This window comes from Pseudoliparis swirei, chromosome 19 (genome assembly GCF_029220125.1).
Source record: "Pseudoliparis swirei isolate HS2019 ecotype Mariana Trench chromosome 19, NWPU_hadal_v1, whole genome shotgun sequence".
In the NCBI taxonomy this organism is placed as follows: Eukaryota; Metazoa; Chordata; class Actinopteri; order Perciformes; family Liparidae; genus Pseudoliparis; species Pseudoliparis swirei.
This window is the reverse complement of record NC_079406.1, coordinates 2451361-2471360: the sequence shown is the minus strand read 5'-3', so window position 1 is coordinate 2471360 and position 20000 is coordinate 2451361. Positions and strand designations below refer to the sequence as shown.

The 20000-nt window shown below is 45.9% G+C and overlaps 1 protein-coding gene across 1 annotated transcript in view; it reads right to left on the bottom strand.

The window, feature by feature from the left end:
* Positions 1 to 20000, bottom strand: part of gria1a (glutamate receptor, ionotropic, AMPA 1a) — a 75360-nt gene that overhangs the window by 38325 nt on the left and 17035 nt on the right. The window contains 3 exon segments of the mRNA XM_056439002.1: positions 1 to 8; positions 5678 to 5862; positions 11419 to 11658. The exon segment at positions 1 to 8 is cut by the window's left edge and continues 46 nt beyond it. Of these exon segments, the coding sequence (XP_056294977.1) occupies positions 1 to 8; positions 5678 to 5862; positions 11419 to 11658 (433 nt within the window).

Genomic DNA, 20000 nt, shown 5'->3' with positions numbered 1-20000 from the left:
TCAACAATCTGAAAAACAAAGGTCAAAGGTCAGAGGAGATAAGGAAGGTTGGTGTGTGTGTGTGTGTTTGTGTGTTTGTGTGTGTGTTTGTGTGTGTGTGTGTGTGTGCATCTGACCTTGATACCACTACAGCAGCAAATGCACTAAATATTATACATTGAATATAATAAAAGATTATAATACATTTAAAACATCAAAGCACCAAAAGACCCTTAAATAAAGTGACTTCAGTAAACTGATCTGGAGTCAGTGACTGGAGCCCCTCCCCCCTCCCCCCTCCTCTTATTCAACGTATTATTCATCACCACTTTATTCATCGTGAGGATGTGTGGCTACAAATGAAATCACAGCCACAAAGTTTAATTATTATAACGGAATAAACAATTCAATGAAATCAAGATAAAGTGAAACGACTTAAAAATTAATAAAGATTAAATTAATAAAACATTCTTAAAGTAAACTGAACATCAGATGTCGGCTTCCTCTTGAAAGTAAAATAACAACAATTAAATATCACACTGCAGACCGCACGTTATCTGCTTCTCCTCTTCCTCCTCCTCATATTACTCCTCCTCCTCCACCTCCTCTTCCTTTCTCCTCTACTTCCTCCACCTCCTCCTCCTCATCTTGCTTCTCCTCCTCCCCCCTCCTCCTCTTGCTTCCTCCTCCATCCTCCTCATCCTGCTCTTTCTCCTTCTTCCTACTTCCTTCTCCTCTCCTGCTCCTCTTCCTCCTCTTCTTCCCCCTGCTCCTCTTCCTCCTATTCTTCCTCCTCATCCTCCCCCTCCTCCTCCACCTCCTCCTCCTCCTCCTCCTCCTTTGTTTTCGATAGTGTTCCCCTGAGAGTTCTCATTTGATCTCTGATCTAATATTTGAATAACTTACAATACTCTATCTGTGGTCTCACAACAGTATCACCCCCCCTCCCCCCTCCTCCCCCCTCCTCCCATGCACCGCTCTCTCGTTAAAGGTCAGCCGGGCGGTGCGAGGGGTCAGAGGTCAGAGGTCAGAGCAGCTTGAAGATCACACGTAGGTGTGTAGAGAATGTGTATTTATTTATAAACAGGAACAGGCCCAACGCTCATGGAGACACAAACAAATCAATAAACTATCGTCTAGGCTGGTGGCGCCAAGACCTGCACAACACGTGCGTGTGTGCGTGTGTGTGTGTGTGTGCGTGTGTGCGTGTGTGTGTGTGTGCGTGTGCGTGTGTGCGTGTGTGTGTGTGCGTGTGTGTGTGTGTGTGTGTGTGTCACATAAGATAAGGCCGAGCGGGCAGCACTTATTCAAAGCCGCGCGCCTCGGGCCGGCGGATAAGAGGCTCATTCAGCCGCGCATGACCTCACACGGGGGAGGAGGGGGGGTGGGGGGGCACTCATTTGCGTGCGTGTGTGTGTGTGCGTGTGTGTGTGTGCTATGTGTGTCGTGTCTCATGACGCTGCAGGTCACGACAGAAGGTGGCATTTGTTATTAACGGTGACCCCTGGAACAACGGCCGGGGCCCCGAGGCCGAGTCCCGGGCGAGGAGGAGAGACACCGAGTGTGTGTGTGTGTGTGTGTGTGTGGGACACACACACACACACACATTACTGCCACAGTTCACCCGGCAACATGGAATTGGTTTGGATGCAAATGAATTAAATACTACAGAATGAGAGTCATTCACAGGTCACTTCTTCGTGTCTCGTAATTCATTTTCTTTCTTTCTTTCATGTTCCCCCGAGGACAACAAAAACAACAACAACAGCATTCAGTTGATGTGAGAAGTCGCCCCAAGGAGTCTGTCAGTGACATTATCGCAGGCCGAGTCTCTGTGTCCTCGATGTGCTTTGAAGGGCGATAAGCGGACGCGTTGCAGACGCACACATCAGAACGCCGTCTGTAACTGTTGAGCCTCAGAAACAACAGGAGAGAGTTTAAAGGGCCAGAGCGGGGTGTGTGTGTGTGTGTGTGTGTGTGTGTGTGAGAGTGTGTGTGAGTGTGTGTGTGTGTGTGTGTGTGTGTGATTGATGGCGCCGTCTGAATGGAGAACTTCTCCGGCTGAGCTCCTGTAAACTGGTGAGAAGTGATGCAATCACCTTCACGGAGGACACGGTCATCAATAACCGCCTCAGAGCGGCCATCGCCCACAGGCCGGGGCTGTGTGTGTGTGTGAGTGTGTGTGAGTGTGTGTGTGTGTGAGTGTGTGTGTGTGTGAGTGTGTGTGTGAGTGTGTGTGTGAGTGTGTGTGTGTGTGTGTGTGTGTCTGTGTGTGAGTGTGTGTGTGAGTGTGTGTCTGTGTGTGAGTGTGTGTGAGTGTGTGTGTGTGTCTGTCTACCTCTGTGTCTGTGTGTGCGTGTGTGTGTGTGTGTGTATGTGTCTGTGTGTGTCTGTCTATCTGTGTGTGTGTGTGTGTGTGTGCATGTGTGTGTGTATGTGTGTGTATGTGTCTGTCTATCTGCACTCTAAAAAGCCCAACTTCAAATTTGTTGTCCAAACACATTTTTTTAAGTTGAGTCAATAAATGCCTTTGAAAAAAGTTGAACTAACTCAAAATGTCAATTTAATTAATAAAGAGTGGAATCCACTTAAAATGTTAAGTTGAGAAAACTTAATATAGTGGTTTGGGCATCTGCTGAGGTAACTAAGGCCACTGCGCATGTATGTCAGTAAACACACACACACACACACACACACATATATATATATATATATATATATATACAAATACATATATAAATACATATATATGTAAATACATATATATACTACTTTAATCTTATATTTTAAATAATAAAATAATATAAAAATATTTTCTTTAGCCCCTGTTTAAAATACATTGGTTTTTGATACCATTGTTTGTTTATTATATTTAGATATGGATTAGATTTGGAAGGATATTGTCCATTGTTTAATGGCAGATTTGCTCCAGTTCAGGTTTTTGTCACTTATTGAATTAAAGGGAGCCTGTAGCCTACCGTGAGAGCAAATGTTTCCCTGTATTTTGCTCAATTTCTTTATTTCATTTAACAGACTATGAAGATTGAAATACTATAATACTAATGTGTAGGAGGTGACTCTTGTATGAAAGTGCTATATTTTAGTTTTTAAAATCTGCATAAAAATGTCTTTTGACTTTTAAATTGTATTGTTACAGAATGGGAAGAAAAAAAATGAAAATTTAAAAGAGGCGGTGAATATTTATTATACTCTCTGTATGCTTGTTTTTGTGTAGAATACAGACCGGGAGGAATCTTACGTGAAAGGAGTTGAACTGGGAATACTGCAGAGTGGGTGGAGCGGGGGTGTGGTTAAGGGAACGGTGTCTGATTGTCATCAGCTGGACTGATTGGTAACCAGATTGGTAATCAGTCCAGCTGATGACGATCTGTGTTGGTTATCTGAGTCTGTCTCCATAAAGGAGCTGGACAGACAGGAGATGAGAGGAGCGTGGAGAGCAGAGACACAGTCTGCTGTCGGAATAAACCTTATTACCGAATATCCCTCTTGCTACTTGTTGCTTATTGGTGCTTTAGGGGGGGGGGGGGAACCTACTCGTGACGGCTACACACGTGTCACAACCATGTTCCAAAGCTTGTTTCAAGGCCTTGATTTTGGATTCACAAAACAGAATTTTTTCTTTATGCAGCCATTTTGATTTTAAGGATGTTGACCCTCTGCTGTCTATGTTCAAGTGTTGACACCTGGAATTCATATAGTTATGCAAACAAATGTTTAGTTATTGTTAATAAACATTTTGTGTTTGAAGAAGTTTGTTTTCTTTAACTGTTGACTTTTCCAAAGAAAATGGTGTACATTTTTTATTAATTTAAATGAAGGCAACGTTGCAAAGAATGTTGAGTGTACTCAAATAATGGGCAGTGAAATTTAGTAACAAAACATTTTAAGTTAAAAGTAAGTTCTCTCAAACAAAACATTTTAAGTTAAAAGTAAGTTCTCTCAACAAAACATTTCTCAACAAAAAATGTCAAGTGCTGTTGATGTATGTTTTTAATCTACAAGAACACACAATTTAAAGTTTCTCCAATTTAATATTTTAAGTGTTCTGAACTTAAGTACATGAGTAGATGTAACTATCAAATGCAATATTTTAAGTAGTGTTAACTTAAATACATAAGTACGTCTGAATAGTAATGTTACGTTTGACAAACTTAAGATATCACTTTGAGTGAACTTCTTATCATAAGTTGACACAACACATTAGCCCTTAGTTGAGTGAACTCAAAAAGGCTTTGCAGCTGGTTGCCTCACTTTTTTAAGTTGACTCAATTTTGTGTGTGTGTGTGTGTGTGTCTGTGTGACTGTGCGTGTGTGTGTCCATGTGTGTGTGTGTTTTTATGTGTGTGTGTGTGTGTGTCTGTCTATCTATCTGGTGTCCATGTGTGTGTGTGTATGTTTGTATGTGTGTGTGTGTTTGTGTCTGTGTGTGTCTGTCTATCTGTGTGCGTGTGTGTGTCCATGTGTGGGCGTGTGTGTTTGTATGTGTGTGTCTGTGTGTGTCTGTCTATCTGTGTGTCTGTGTGTCTCACCTGTCTCACCTGTGTCGCTCCAGGTGTGTAATTACACTCAGATTTTACCGCGCTCTTCGCTTTTCTTGGGGTCATTTTTTAAACAATGGTTCTTGATTGCAGACGGAGGACAGACACGAGTTTGAGGACGCACTTCCTGTCTGACTGATTTTAAGAAAGGTCTTTCTCTCTTTTTCTCGATCTTACACAATTTCTTAAATTCACCTTTTTAAAGGTATTTCGCATACGACTCGTATGTTTTACAGCAGAACATTCAGCTGTTTATATATTGAGGCGCACGTGTCCAAAGGCACAGGTGTAAAGGGAGAATATGGGCAAAAAAAAATTTAAATACTTGTGAAAACCTTCCTTTACTCATGTGGAAGTGTTCTGGTGTTTGACATTTGTTTATTAAAAAGGTATTTTCTTCACAAAAGCAGTGAAATATATGAATAAAATGGTAAATACATGTAAATAAACGTCTAAAACTCCATGTTTAGGCAACATGCTATTCTAGAGACCGATGCTAAAGCGACCTAGCTCGGCATCCTCACCGGTTTTCTTCGTTTGACTTGCTTTCGTATTTTCAAACAAGAGAAAAGGCTTTTAGTCGTCGGATTAAGTACCGTATCCACGGTAACGAGCCTAGATGGGAATGCCAGGCGGCACAGAGTTGCTAACGCTCCGTTAGCCGACATCCAGGACTGGCTTCCAGACAGTGATAGTAAACAAACTATAAGCTCTTTCTTTTTACATTTTTATTGAATAAATAATGTCACGTGTAACCTCACTAACTCATACATACTCATTGTGTAGCCGTGAGCTAGTTAGCCAGACATGCTAATAATTGCTAATATGACGTTTTTTAATGCAATTTCTACACTTTTTGCCCCTTTTGCCTTTGATTTTTAAAAAGCCGACACAAAAAGAAACAACCTTTTTAAATGTTGAACCTGGCGCCGCAGCCCCGCGTGAACTCCTCGGATGTGCAGTGAATATAATGCGCAGCATAAGTGCTTCAAACCCGACTGAGCGTGTGCAGAACCTACTGAACGCACACATCGGTGGTGCTGTGCTGACGAGGCCCTTCAGCTGAGATCGCCTTGTGCGTTGCTGAGCCACGATTACATAATCCCCTCCTCTCATAGCAGAGCACAGAAGCTCCTCACCTTCCTGAGGATGCCGGTGAGCCTCTCGGTCTCACAGTCGATGATGATCTGGCCCTCCTTCCTCTTGTCCAGGTCCTGGAACACCTTCAGGAAGGAGGCCTCCGTCATGGTCTCCACGTTGACCGACGTCACCAGCCAGTTCCTCTCCGCCGCCGTGTCCAGCACCTTCTGCAGCACCGACAGGCCTGGAGAGGAGGAGGGCGGGGGGGGGGGGGGGGGATGAATGACTAGCCAACTACCAAGCGATGTAATAATAATAATAATGATCCATTTAATTTGGATAGCTCTTTTTGAAGGTACTCAAAGACACCTTACACATATACACACTATGATGAGCAATTCAGGGTCAAGGGTCTTGCTCAAGGACACGTCGACTAGGGCGGGGGTTGAACCGGCAACCCCCCGATTCAAAGAGGAACCTGCTAACCACTGGATCACAGTAAACGCATGCACAGGTAATAATGAGAATGCATCATATGTATATCGCACTTTTCAAGGTACTTATGGGTCTTGCTTTACCCTCCGGTGACCTTTGGGGTCAATTTGATCCCGTTCAATGTTTGACATCTCTAAAAAATTATTGACATCATTTTTTCTGCTTCATATTTCATGCCTTTTTTCTAATTTATTGGGGAAAACATAACATTCACATGATGATATGGTTTCAATGTCCTGAACACAACTTGTACGCATCGCTGTTCTTTGGGGTCAATTTGACCCCAGGCTTGTTTTTCACTGTGTAAAACATATAAGAACTAGAACGGGCACTCGGTAGAGCGCATACCTTCGCATATCACAAGATTGGGCATTGAATTATGAAAATGTTGGCATTAGTTGCATGCCAATTGGATAAAAATTGGTAAAAAGAAGATTTTGACCTTTTCATGACCTTGACCTTGAGCTTTGACCCGATCAATCCCAAAATCGAATCAAATGGTCCCCGGATAATAACCAATCATCCCACTAAATTTTATGCGATTCGATTTAATACTTTTTGACCTATGCGAATAACACTCACGCACGCATACAAATACACGGTGATCAAAACATTACCTTCCGCATTTTCAATGCGAAGGTAAATATCAACTTTCTTATTATTTAAAGGGCTATTTAGGTCGTCAACAAACAAACATAAAGTACCTCACACTTAAACGTGGGAAACAATATTAATTCGAATCATTTTCTGGAGGTTTTAACTGCTGTGGTCAAAAAGGGTAAACGATGTGAGTACATGTGAAGGTACCAGGACACATTTGACAAGGGCGGGGATTGAACCGGCAACCCCCCGATTGAAAGAGGAACCTGCTGACCACTGGATCCCAGTCGCCTCGATGTAAGGTAATTATGATAATGCATCAAATACACGAAGCTGTTTTCAAGGTACTCAAAGCACACACGTGCAGGTTAATCCTATAAAGTGTAAAGTGATGCAGGATAAGGAAATCTTCATCATCTCCCAGGTGTTCGTCAATAAACCGACCGCGGCGGGGAGCTCATGATACGAGCTGGGAGGATGGATTTCAGACAATTTGAAGAAGAATCAGACGGCGAGAGCCGCGTCGAGCCGCCTGACGCGTCCCGATGTGCTCTGACGGCGCCTATAAAAGATGTTCCGCTCACGCACGACCGCCGGGGACGAGGACGTTACGCAACGACATCCTCGCGGCGCCGATTACCGGCGGCGTTACTCAATTAGCGCGCGGGCTGCGGAGGCCGAGGGTGGAGCAGCCGGCGAGCTGCAGACTTCACGCCGAGGCGGCAAATAAACGGCGATTAGAGGAACGCGAGGATCTCGAGCTCCGGATTTACGGCGTGACTCACGGCCGCTGCCGGCGGCGGAGAGCGAGCCGGGAACAATTGAGAGTAAATAAACTTAATCTCGCCCGCGTGCAGACATCCCCGAAATGAATTATAGCAATTACGAAAAATAAAGAAAAATGTAAAGCAACACACAAACATAGCAGCGTTTGTTTTTTTGTTTTTATCTCCGCTAAGCCGGTGTATCCACCGCAGGCCTCCACACACACTCTCTCCTCCCTGTGTGTGTGTGTGTGTGTGCGCTCGGCTGCTCGGCGATGTTCACGCGGGGCGTCTAGCAAAATGTAAATGTGGCTTATCCCCGACGAGTATTTCCCGCCGCCTGCTCTGACACCGGGTCGTTAAGGAGAGCCGATACGCTGCTGCACCTCCACATGTGACCACAGCACAGGTGTACAGGTCTATAAATCAGTATATATATATAAACATATATATATATATATACAAATATATATATATATACAAATATATATATATGTATATATATACATATATATATGTATATATATACATATATATATATATATGTACGTATGTACACATTAGACACCTCCAGATTAAAAAACATTTGTTTCTCCATCCATTCAACGCGGGCTCATGAATAATTGTCGTCGTCGTCCTCCTCCTCCTCCTCCTCCTCCTCCTCCTCGGGGGTGCCGACGGACTCGAGGAGCAGGAGTGTGAAGATGATGATAGGCATGGCGACATGAGGGGGGATGGGGGGGGAGAGGGGTAATCCTGGCCGTGGGTCAGGCCGCTGGGGCCTCGTTGAATGGAGTCCAGTCCTGGTTCCAGGACCACGGAGAGCGACCGTGCAGCAGGATCCGACCCGGCAGTTTTAAAGGAAGCTCCGCCCACTAAAGCAGATCATGTAATCTCTTCATTTGATCTTTAATCTGGTCTCGTATTACCTACATTAAATTCCATGGGGGGGAGGGGGGGGGAGAGGGGTAATCCTGGCCGTGGGTAAGGCCGCTGGGGCCTCGTTGAATGGAGTCCAGTCCTGGTTCCAGCACCAGGGAGAGCGACCGTGCATCACGATGGAGGATTACATTATTTATATGTTCCTATCTTCCACCTATTCCTCCTTCCTTCCTTTCCTTCCTCCGCTGCTCCCTTCCCTTTGTTGAGTCTCACTGCGTCTGCGATGCATTCCCTCTCTGGCCTCCGTGTTTCTCGTGAAGTTATGTGGGTTCTGCACTCCGATAAATCAGAGCCGGCTTGACAGGGAGGCAAAACAAAAAGAGGTAAAAATGGTCCTGAAGAGGAGAATAATATCATAATAGAATCTGGCTGTCATGAGCATCCTTCTGGCCAGAGGCAACGCACACCTGGGCGAGCAGAGACAATCACACTTTGGGGGAAACCGGTCCCTGAATGTTGTGTCTGAGCTTTAATGGCCTTTCACATTTGCGTGTTTTCTTCCTCCCGTTCTCGGCTTTTGAAAATGCCAACGAGAGAACACGTGTATTAGAGGGAAAGAAATGTTCATCGGGAGAAAAAGTGGGAACAAATTGTTCTACACGCTCTTCAGAATGTCGCTCTCCTCCATTTGACAGAACCCCCCCCCACACACACACACACACACAGTGTGTCTGAATGCAGCATAACCCCGAAAACCTGAAAACACGGAAGAAATCTGAAGTGAAAATACATATCTTGTATAAAATACATCAGACAAGAGAAGCGTTGACCTTTATAAGGGCAATATGTGCTAACAGCGTTTAATAAATATATAGATTATTCGGACAAAACACCCACACACACACACACACACATACACACATATACACACACGCAGATACACATTTTTTTCTTTCTTAAAAGGCTTAAAATAACCCTGTAGGAAGGGTGACTACCGTGTAGTATCCAGGCAACAGAGGACTACTGATATGAATTCCACCTGCTCCATCACACAGAAGTGACCCTGCACACACACACATACACACAAATCAACACACACACACACACACACACACACACACACTACGAGTTGGTAATGAAGGGATCACAGAAGATAGAAATACATAATGATCTGTGTGAGATGTGTTAGAACGTCGATCGGGGTGGAGAGCTGTGTGAAACCTCCCCTGTCACTGTGAGCTCTTTTATTATGATTATAATTATTAAACCTTTATTTAACCAGCTGAGTCCCATGACATTAAAATGTCAGACAAGCAGCAACATAAGAAACACAGTTAAAAACTAAGAAAAACACAGAAAAAGACGAATTAAGATAAACTAAAAGTTAAGAGACAAGTGATGTAACAGAGTTAATATTTAAAAATTATATTTTTGGGAACCTGCCTCCATTTCTTTCAGTGAACTCACCACCTGATGCCGAGTGGCGTGATGGCGTGATGGCGTCTGTCTTCTAAAGCCGACTTAAAGCTGCTCATCTCTCACACGAGTGCAAAAAACTAGCAGTAATTTGCATTTGCAAAATGTGCACACCTGCATAAAGTGTGCATGCTTTAGGGCGCACACACACACACACACACACCCTTCACAGCCTTGCTACAACACCTGGGACAGATGGCTTGGCCTTCTGGGGAAGGCTGCAGCTGATTGGCTGAGAGGGGAGCGGGAGGCAGAGGCTGACAGGTGCGCTGCTTCCGTTCCTCTACGATGTCTAAGCGGCGTGATTCGCGGGCGACCCCGTTGCTGCTGTCGCCATGGCGATACGAAGACGACTAATGGGCGGTTAGTTCAATGACTGGTTCTCCTCTCGTCCTCCATCTGTGCTTCATCAGCATGTATAGAGGCTGGCATTCACACGTGATGTAGGATGAAGGGTATTAATATAAGTATCTGTTATTGATCATGTGACATATTAGTACTACCTGTTATTTAAAACTCTATCCAAAACTGCACATACAGGCACCTTTCTTCTTCCTTTAAATAATACCACCTTCTGTATAGTGTTTTCTTTTATATTTCGTATTTGTTCTTCATTATTATCGTGATATTTCTAAACTGTTGCACTCGATTTCCAATGTATCTGGACTGTTGGTCTAAGGACTGTTCGTAAAATCACGTACACTGACATTTAGGGACTTCAAAACAGAATAAATTATGCAAAACATAATTTAATTCCTGGCAATATTCAAAAAATGTTTAGAGATAGAGAAGGGGAGTATGACTTAACCCTTGTGTTGCCTTCGGGTCATTTTGACCCGATTCAATATTTAACCCTCCTGTCGCCTTCGGGTCAATTTGACCCGATTCAATGTTTAATGTCGGTGTTCTTTCGGGAGTCAACAAACAAACATAAAGTACCTCACACTTAAACTTGGAAAACAATATTAATTCTAATAATTTTCTGGAGATTTTAATAGCTGGGGTCATATTGACCTCAAGGGTAAAATATGTTCGTAAATATAAAGGTAACAGGAGGGTTAAACATTGAATCGGGTCATATTGACCCGAAGGCGACAGGAGGGTGAAACATTGAATCGGGTCAAATTGACCCGAAGGCAACACAAGGGTTAAGAGGGAGATGGAATTTGAAACATCTTGAAACTCATTTTCACCGTGGGCCACATCAGCATCACGGCTGCCTCTTAAAGGGCCGGTTACACGCTTTATAAACTACATATTGTTAAATAACTCTTTACATTTGACTATTGTTTTATTTTAGTGTAGAACTATTGTACATAAGAACATTTCTCTAATATTATCACATATCCATTTCATTTGAAACCTTCAAAATAAAAGCACAGGATATTTTTCAGAGATTTTTTCCAGGGGGCCACAAAACATAATGTGGTGGGCCTCATATGCAACATGTTAGAGAATATTCTCCGTGAAAACGCCACAGTCATCGCCGTACAGGCTGTGTTTATCACGCATAACGAAAAGACGATGCCAAATATATAGAATAAGATGTGAATGAGTAAATAAAGGAGTTCAGAGTCTCTTACCTGAGTCGGAGCTGTACATGTAGACGAACTTGTTCCAGCCGTAGTGCTCGATCACGCCCACCAGGGCGTCCTGGACCTCGGGCCGCAGCTGGATGACGAACTGGTTGGCCGTCTCGATGGGGAAGGACGGCGTGACGAAGCAGACGTGCAGCGCGCCGCAGAAGGACATCAGCATGTTCACCGTCTTCCGGTCGTACAGGCCGATGATGGCGTACACGCCTTTGGAGAACTGGGAGCAGACTGAGGGAGAGAGAGGACAGAGAGAGGGAAAGTTAGCGCACGGGAACTTCTTAAAGCTTCGTAAAGCGGTGTTCAAAATTGTTTTGGAAGAGATCCTCTTGGACTCTGGGAGACGACGATGTCCGACGCCTTTGTTGTTCATGTGACGCTCAGTGGAGCAAACGAGTAACCAATGAAATGGTGTTTCATCAACATAGTTTGGGAAGGGAGGCCACGCCCCTTTCTCAGCCAATCATCCAAGGCCTCGGTACTTAAACACGGAGAACCTGTTCACTCCCTCTTCATCTCAGCTCCTCCCTCCAGCCCTCCATCCCTCTATCCCTCCCTCCCGACCCCGTTCTTGTCTTCCCATTTTCTCTCCTACAGGACTACAGGAACAACGGGGTACTGCAACCGCCAGAGCTTCAGAAGAGACCGCCCCCACCCACGAGCCTCCTCCCCCATGAGTCTCCACCCCCACGAGCCTCCTCCCCCACGAGTCTCCACGAGTCTCCTCCCCCATGAGTCTCCACCCCCACGAGTCTCCACCCCCACGAGTCTCCTCCCCCATGAGTCTCCACTCCCACGAGTCTCCACTCCCCCACAAGTCTCCACCCCCACGAGTCTCCTCCCCCACCCCGCTCTTCACGACCCTTCCACCCTTCTCCTTCCGGACGATAATCATCCCTTCATTCATTTATTCACTGTAAACTCACATCACTAATGGCCTGGTCTTGAATCGATAAAGGAAATAGTCAATAGTTGAAGTCATGTATTGAATCTGTTCTCTAATGCACTGAATAGAAGAGAGAATCTAGCTCTGAATGGACTTCGAGGCTTTGGGGAAGTTTTTCATCGTGTATTTCGTTTGAATTTGTGGTGTAAAAAGAATCTCCACTCATGTGTCCCCAAATCTGAAAACGAGGAAGCGGAAGAGATGTTCGTCATCAGAAACAATTTGTCGGCGCCGAGTGCCTCAGTGGGAAACGTCTCTAATGGCCTCGATTCAGCCGCTCAGTGACATGTTGATGCGGCGCAGGCCAGTTTGTCCATCTGGGCGCCTCCGGGCGGCGCGCTCGCCTTCAGCTGCAGAGGTTGAAGGCAGATTAGGAGGAGAGTGGTTACTCAACGCGCCCCCGGGGGTCCATTGACATTTCACTGGCAGCAGGAAGAGGCTCGCATCCCTCGCTCTCTCGCTCCATTCCTCTTCCTCCACCGCTGTCTGCCCGTCAAACCTCACACACTCCGATATCTGGAAAAATAAAAAAAATAGCATGTCTTCTCTTCGGGGGAAGCTCCGTCCTCTGATTGGCTGAGCCAGGGCCAAGACGGAGAAGAGGATGGCTCGAGCCCAAAACACAGAATCCGTCACAGACCTTCAGCCGCCGGGCAGACGCGTGTGTGAGGGAGATGGAGGGATGACATTCAGCCGTATCACATGTACATGCAACACACACACACATGCAGTTTACAGAGCCCCACAGGCCTGGTGACTCACCCTCCTTAAAGCGAGCCCTGAAATAGACATTTTGAGCCTCGCCACGCTGACTCAGTAACAGAACTATCTTTTCCTTCACGGTCCGCGCACGCCGCCGCTATTAAATAGACACACTCTCGGCGACATCGCTTTCCACCGGCACACATTTGGTATATTTTTCAACCCCCTTTTTTTACGATTTTCTAGGACCAATTTTTCAGCGGTGGCCTCCCCGTTCTGCCCCGGATAAAAAGGTAACGATAGCTTGTTTGACTTTTTTCCGCGCGGGTGTCACATTACTCCGGCCCCCCGCGGCAGGTTACCGCGTCTCGGTGAATATGAGTCATTCCTCATACCGACGGCGTGTGTGTCCGACAGAAGAGAAGAAGAAGAAAAAAAACCACGCAGCCATGTGGCACCGACCTACTGCTCCGAAGCTGGCAAGAGAAGCATGTGCCGGTCCTAATTCGACAAGAGCGTGACATGGAACATTAGTGTAGCTCTCCGTCAGCGGTCTCGGGTCCGGTTCTGCTCGCGGAGCGGCTTGTTAGCGCCGCTAACACACGCGCGCGGACATCGGAGGCGTCGGCTAAAGGAGGGGGGCGGTGACCCCGACGTGATCTCGGAGACCACAGCAACAGCTGTCCACCCCGGCCTGTGCGTCTCTGGCAGGGATTACACTCAGAGCTGCTGCTCGGGGAGACGAAGTGGGGAATGTGAGTGTGTTTGGACATTTTGTCATAATTAGGTTCCCAATCAAGGAATTAGCAAATGTGCCAAAACGGGCATTGCGACAAAAAAAAACCTCAGTTAATTTCTCAAATGATGGAGGATTTGCAGGAGCGTTCCCACAGCGATGGATGTTTATTGTCATAAAAAAAAATACAGAATGGAATTAAGTTGGAGATTTATCAGTCGGTGCAGCAATAACAGGTAAAATATGAAGACAGGACATTGTTATTTAAAACGAGACATAAAAAATGTACATATATTAAGGAATAAAACATTAAAAAACTGTCTTTTTTTAGGCCATCGGAGGCGTCAACGAAAGGGGGGGATGGTGACCCCGACGTTACAGGGATTACACTCAGAGCTGATGGAGCGGGGAATGCGAGTGTGTTTGGACATTTTGTCATAATTAGTTTCCCCATCAAGGAATTAGCAAATGTGCCAAATGGATTTTGCAAAAACCCTCCGATAATTTCTCAAATAATCGAGGATTTGCAGGAGCTCTTCCACCGTTTATTATCATTGTAGAAATATACAACGAAATGAAGTTGGCGACTCGCCAGTCGGTGCAGCAATAACAGGTAAAAACATGAAGACAGGACATTCAAAACGAGACAATTCGAAATAAATAAGAACAAATACAACATAAAACATAAAACATCGGCATCATTTTTCAGTTCACACTGGAATCCAACCGTAATCCCAAAAGCCTCTTCGCCGCACAGATGATGCTCCCGATGTGACATGTTCACCCGTCCTGTAAACGTCTCCACCGTGAGCAGTGGCTTGATTTGCATTTGGTTCAAAGAGCTTTTCGAGCCGCGGGAGAAGAGAACAAACTCAAATCCCCAAAGGTATCCGGATGATACTCCGCACGACAGGAGGGAGCCGACTCACGCCTTCCCCGTCCCCGGCTTCCTGAGCCCCGCAGCTGTTCCTCTGCTTCGCGTGACCCGCGCATCAGTTCCTACAGAGACGGCGTGGTGGTGACAGTCGATCCTGCATCTGAAGTTGTGGATGGAGGAGATGGAGATGGAGATGGAGGCGACACTTCAGGACGGGAGGCAACGCCCATCGCTCTGCTCCTGAATGTGTGGCTCACTTTGAATTCATGACTGCTGAGATAATGAAATTTGTTCTGCTTCATTTTTTCAAAGTCAAACTTTGCAGAGAGACTGACCTCATATTGTGCGTTCATCTGAATTAGTTTAGACTTTGACTCTGCTTCTCCTTCCAAGAGATATTCGTCCTGAAATTGTTTTTTCTCTCTAGGCGAACCTGAAACTAGTATTTGTTGCTGTGTTTCATCTTTATTTACCCTTAACCAGTAACATATAAACTAATATTTACACATCTGAACAACAGCTCACGTGTGTTTTCTTTATTATAACACCAACATTTTTCAAATAGCCTTTGTGTTTGCAGAGATATACACCCTTTTTAGTTTGGGTATGTTATTTCGAGCAGAAACCTAAAAAACATAGGTCGGTTTTTAATAGGTTAATGTGTTTGGGAACAAAACGACGGCTTTTAATTCGCTCAGTTTGCAGCCCGGATCGTATTTTATAAATGTTCAGATGTAAAAAGAAACAGAATCTATGAATAAAGAAATGCTCCTGATATCAAAGTGAGGCCATTTGAATGGGCAGCATGCAAACACAGGGCTAAAGGTGTGAAGGTGCCCTTGAGCATCGCGGTACTGCCTCCCAGCTGCTACACACTAACAGAGTACAGTGTCGGCCTGTGTGTGTGTGTGTGTGTGTGATTCTCTTTGTCAATAGCTCTGCATTGCTTGATACGTCAAAGGAAATCAATACACCTGGATTGAATCGTACCGGCGGCGCACAAAACTATTTTTCAGATTCATTTCTCGGGGAAGCCGTAACGAGAATCAATACGAGGAACGTCTCCCCGCGTTGGCTCGGGAACAACAACAAAAAACATGTCCGCCGGGCCCGCGGCGTTCTCCGCGACCGCACGCCAAACCGCAGATTCTGATAAGGACGCCGTGTTCATCACACGCCTCCACAAACACGCGGGGGAGGAACGCGGGGGGGAGCTTCTCCTCCTCCCTCCCCCGGGGGACTCGCATGCCCATCATCCTGTGCAGCATTAAGGTCGGCGGCGTCTCGCCGCGGGACGCCGGGTTCAGCTGCAGAGAGCGCCGTGATTGGAGGGTTCATGTTCAGCCATCCGTAAAGGTCCTTTTTCCTTTTTTCTCTCCTTTCTTTTCTCTAAAGGAAGCTTCGCCGCCGATGACTGACATGTTCGGGGACTCTTTTGTACCGCGCCACGCACACGGGCTGTTTATCGATGGCCGGGGGGGGGTCTGCCATCGATAAATGAGCAGCTGCATGTCGTCCCGACCATCCTCCGCCTCCCTACAACCCTCCTGGAGGCACGCACCACCTTCACTGGGCGAGTCTCAATCCTATTTACTCCACGTCTTCCATCCAATGTCACCTTCACGCCACAGACGTCCGGCTGAGGTCAAATCCATTCGTCTCTTTTTCAGTCAAAACTGCCGGCGAGGAGGACGTGATATCACACTTATTATTATCACCATAAACCAATTACTTTTTCATCATTCAATTAATCATTTTAGTCCGCGTGTCACAATCTCCACACCTCGAGGCGAACGCTTCGAAAGTCTCGTTGTTTGTGATCAACCCAGAGATATAATCACCGCGATAAAAATAAATAAAAGCACATCTTTAAATCTGAGGGTCTGGAAGCAGAATTCATTGCTGGTCCCGCATCAAGTAGATATTAAGATGCTCCATTCTGTGTTTCTTTATTCGACTGAAGAGCAGCGCAATGTGAAAGGTTCCACCGCAACGCTTTCTCACTGAAGGATTTCAGCTTAAAGCCGATCCGTGTGCAGGTAGGTGCTGAAAGTCCCACCGCAGGTGTGGGCTTCAGGGTCTTCAGGGTCTTCAAGGTCTTCAGGGTCAGGGTGCCGACTTTGAACCAGAAGGTCCCTGGATCCTTCCTGCTTGGACACCTTCGTCGCATCTCCACCTACCCGCTCATTTCAGTCATCTGTAAACCGTTAGCTGTCGAGTACAGGCATAAAATACCCTGGCAAAAACATAAAAAAATAAATGATCAGGTATGAAAACCTGGAGTAGAGCTTTTGTCCTTGGCTGGTGAAGACTCACATCCACAAGGAGGTTCACACTCTACGATCTTTTTCCCATATTGAGTTCAAGGTCTCCGTGAGAAGTTGTTGTCAACATCAGACTGTAGTACCCGCCGCCTCCACCAGGGCGAAGGCTCCATCAGCCCCGGAGCCCTTTTGAAGGGGAGATGAACACATCTGGGAGACGCACACGATCATCCTTCACTCAGCCGGCCGTGGCTAATGACTGGCAGCTGATGTGTGTAATAAAAACACAGAGCGCGTCGCCGTCCCACCGGTGCCATCCGTCTTTCCGGAGCGCTAATCAGCGACGTTAACGAGCGGCGGGGCGAGAGGAGTCGATGGCCGACGCGCACGCAGACAATCGCTACCTGCACCCGCCCCGAAAAAAGAAGAACAAATAATCCCTCCGGTGACGAGTGGGGGGGCGCCCCCACCGCAGAATGACTCGTAAGTGGCTAATCAAAATGAGGAAATAGTCTAATTGCCATTTAATTTGTTTGTTCTTGACCAATATTGCGATTCATTATCACGCCTTCACTTGAAGACAAATCCTGGAGAGAAATACTGCCAACAAACAGGCCTGTTGTGGACTTTAACACAAGAAAAGGAAAATATGAATCTTTCATCATCTGCTGTCAGTCACATCAACAATATCAGCCAAAATAAAGGCCTCGCTTTACTCGTCTTAACCACTCCGGCTTCAGCACCGCAGCGACGTCGGGGCCGTTTACTTCACACACAGGACTTAAAGTGGGGAATTAGGGAGCTGCAGCTTTCATTTACAGGCTAACTGAAATCTAGATTATATATTTGATACCAGTTGATGAGACTTTACTGCTAATCCCGCTCTCTGATCCCCAAAGGAGCCGCGCTACCGCTAAAACAACCACATATAAACATGTGGATTGCATGGTGTTCTTCCACCAGGGGAGGACATTTACATATTTGTTAGGGTGCCATGTTCACCTCCTCTGACTGACATCCAGGGGCATGTAAAAAGAAATTGTGAAATAACATTTAAGCTTAGTGCCATTAATAATAAATATACACATTTAGGCTTAAAGCAAATGAGCAATTGTCATGAAAAGGGCAATAATAAGACTATTATACAATAATAAGACAATCAGGCAATAATAAGACAATAATAAGACTATTAGGCAGTCTACAGATTCAAAGTGTTCTCTTACAGAAAACATAAATCAGACGATCATATTCAATTGTATTCTTATTTCTTTGTGGTTATTTATTTTTATTACATTTTTTAAACAACTATTAACAATTATATGTTATTTATTTTTATTTTTATAATAAACAATTATATTTATAGATTTGTTTGTGTGTACCTACCCAGTACAGGCAATACACACAACAAAGAATAAAAAACAAAACGCTATTAAATTATCTAAATGTTGGGGGCATGTTCTGCCTCCTCGTGATATCAGGGTCAAAATGATATTTCTTAGGGGCAGTTTTGCCCTTTGCCCTCTTGTATTTATGACGCTGCTTCCCCCGTGCAGCGGGGGGCGGCGTTACGTCTCCGTAGTGTCGTTAAAAAATATCAATTCTAGTTTTTTGCGTCCGCAATGTCGATTTGGATGCAAATAATTCTTCAGCCGCTCACCGTGCGATGCCTGCTCCCCCTCAGAGACCCAGAGGGGCGCACGGCCGATGTGGACCTGCGTGAATGTCTGCAGACGTTACCCAGTGGGAGCGTTTTCTCCCGGATCTAAAAAAACCCGACTTCCAATCTATTCCGAAAACGACTCGCTCCCTGATAATGTGTCAATGTAGGCCTCCGCGAAAAGATGATCTCATCCGTGCGTTCGCTGTAAAACCCAGTGGAGAGTTGCAAAATGGGTTTTTAGAGGTTCTCTAGGTGGGGGCGGGCTTCGCCTCGCTGCCTCTCTGCCTCCCGAGAGTCTCGTGGAGGAGGAGGAGGAGGGGGGGGGGGGCGATCCTCGGAGGTGCACACCTGGATGAACAGCTTTAGCTTTTTCAAGCTTAACGGAGATTTACTGGCTGCGCAGGAGCAATCCAATCGTGTTGATTGTTGTTTGTTTGTCATGTCCAAATGTTGCACCTTCCACCAAAAAAAATTCCTCGTTTGTTTGTGAAAACATTCCTGGCAATAAAACTGTTTCTGATTCTGATTCTGATTCTGATTTATGTCACTGTTGTGACTGCAGGGTGCGGGGAGAAAAGAAATCAGAGTGAGAATAATAGAGAAAATGAAGGAAAAAGATAAAAAGTGGAGTCGATGAGGAGAAGAGAATAGAGAAACATGGCGGGCGGGGAGACTCTAAACCAGGGCTATTCAACTTCAGTAGCAAGTGGGCCAAATAAGAAAATCACAGGGGGTGTGAGGGCCGCACAGAATATTGATGAGTTGTTGACGTAGTGAGCGCGCGCGAGCCGAGAAGGCAGAGTTAAACTCAAGCGGGCCGCATGCGGCCCGCGGGCCGCTAGTTGAAGAGGCCTGCTCTAAACCCTCAAGCCAGCCGAACAGATCTCAGAGGAACGGCGTTCAGATGACATCAGTCCCAACGTGGCGTCACGGAAGGTTGATGAGGATGAGCCGAAAAAAGGTGAGCGTGTCTTCAAAAATGTAGGTGAGGAGAGAGGAGAGAGGAGAGAGGGAGCATGAGTGAGGGTAGAGGACCGTGGCGAGGCCGCTGGGAACAAAGGGAACGGACGGCAGCCGAGCGGCGAGGAAACACAGATTCCTCCCATTTCCTCTAAGTCATAAAACAACGGCCGCGCATCGCCTCATTAAACGGGTAATCGAGGGTGTGAGAGCTCTCCCCTCAGCTCTCTCTCTCTCTCTCCTCCTCCCCGTTTCGACAGGTTTTCCACCTGCCGCTCGCCGGCGAGCCAAATAAATGCTTACCTGGGGTCAGAAACCCAGCGGAGACCGGCTCCCCGTCAGGAAGGTCCGCAAACTCCAATTATCTCCTTAACCATCATCTCCGTCGCAATTATCTCCCCGTCTGCGTCTCGGTGTCGACGGGTGAG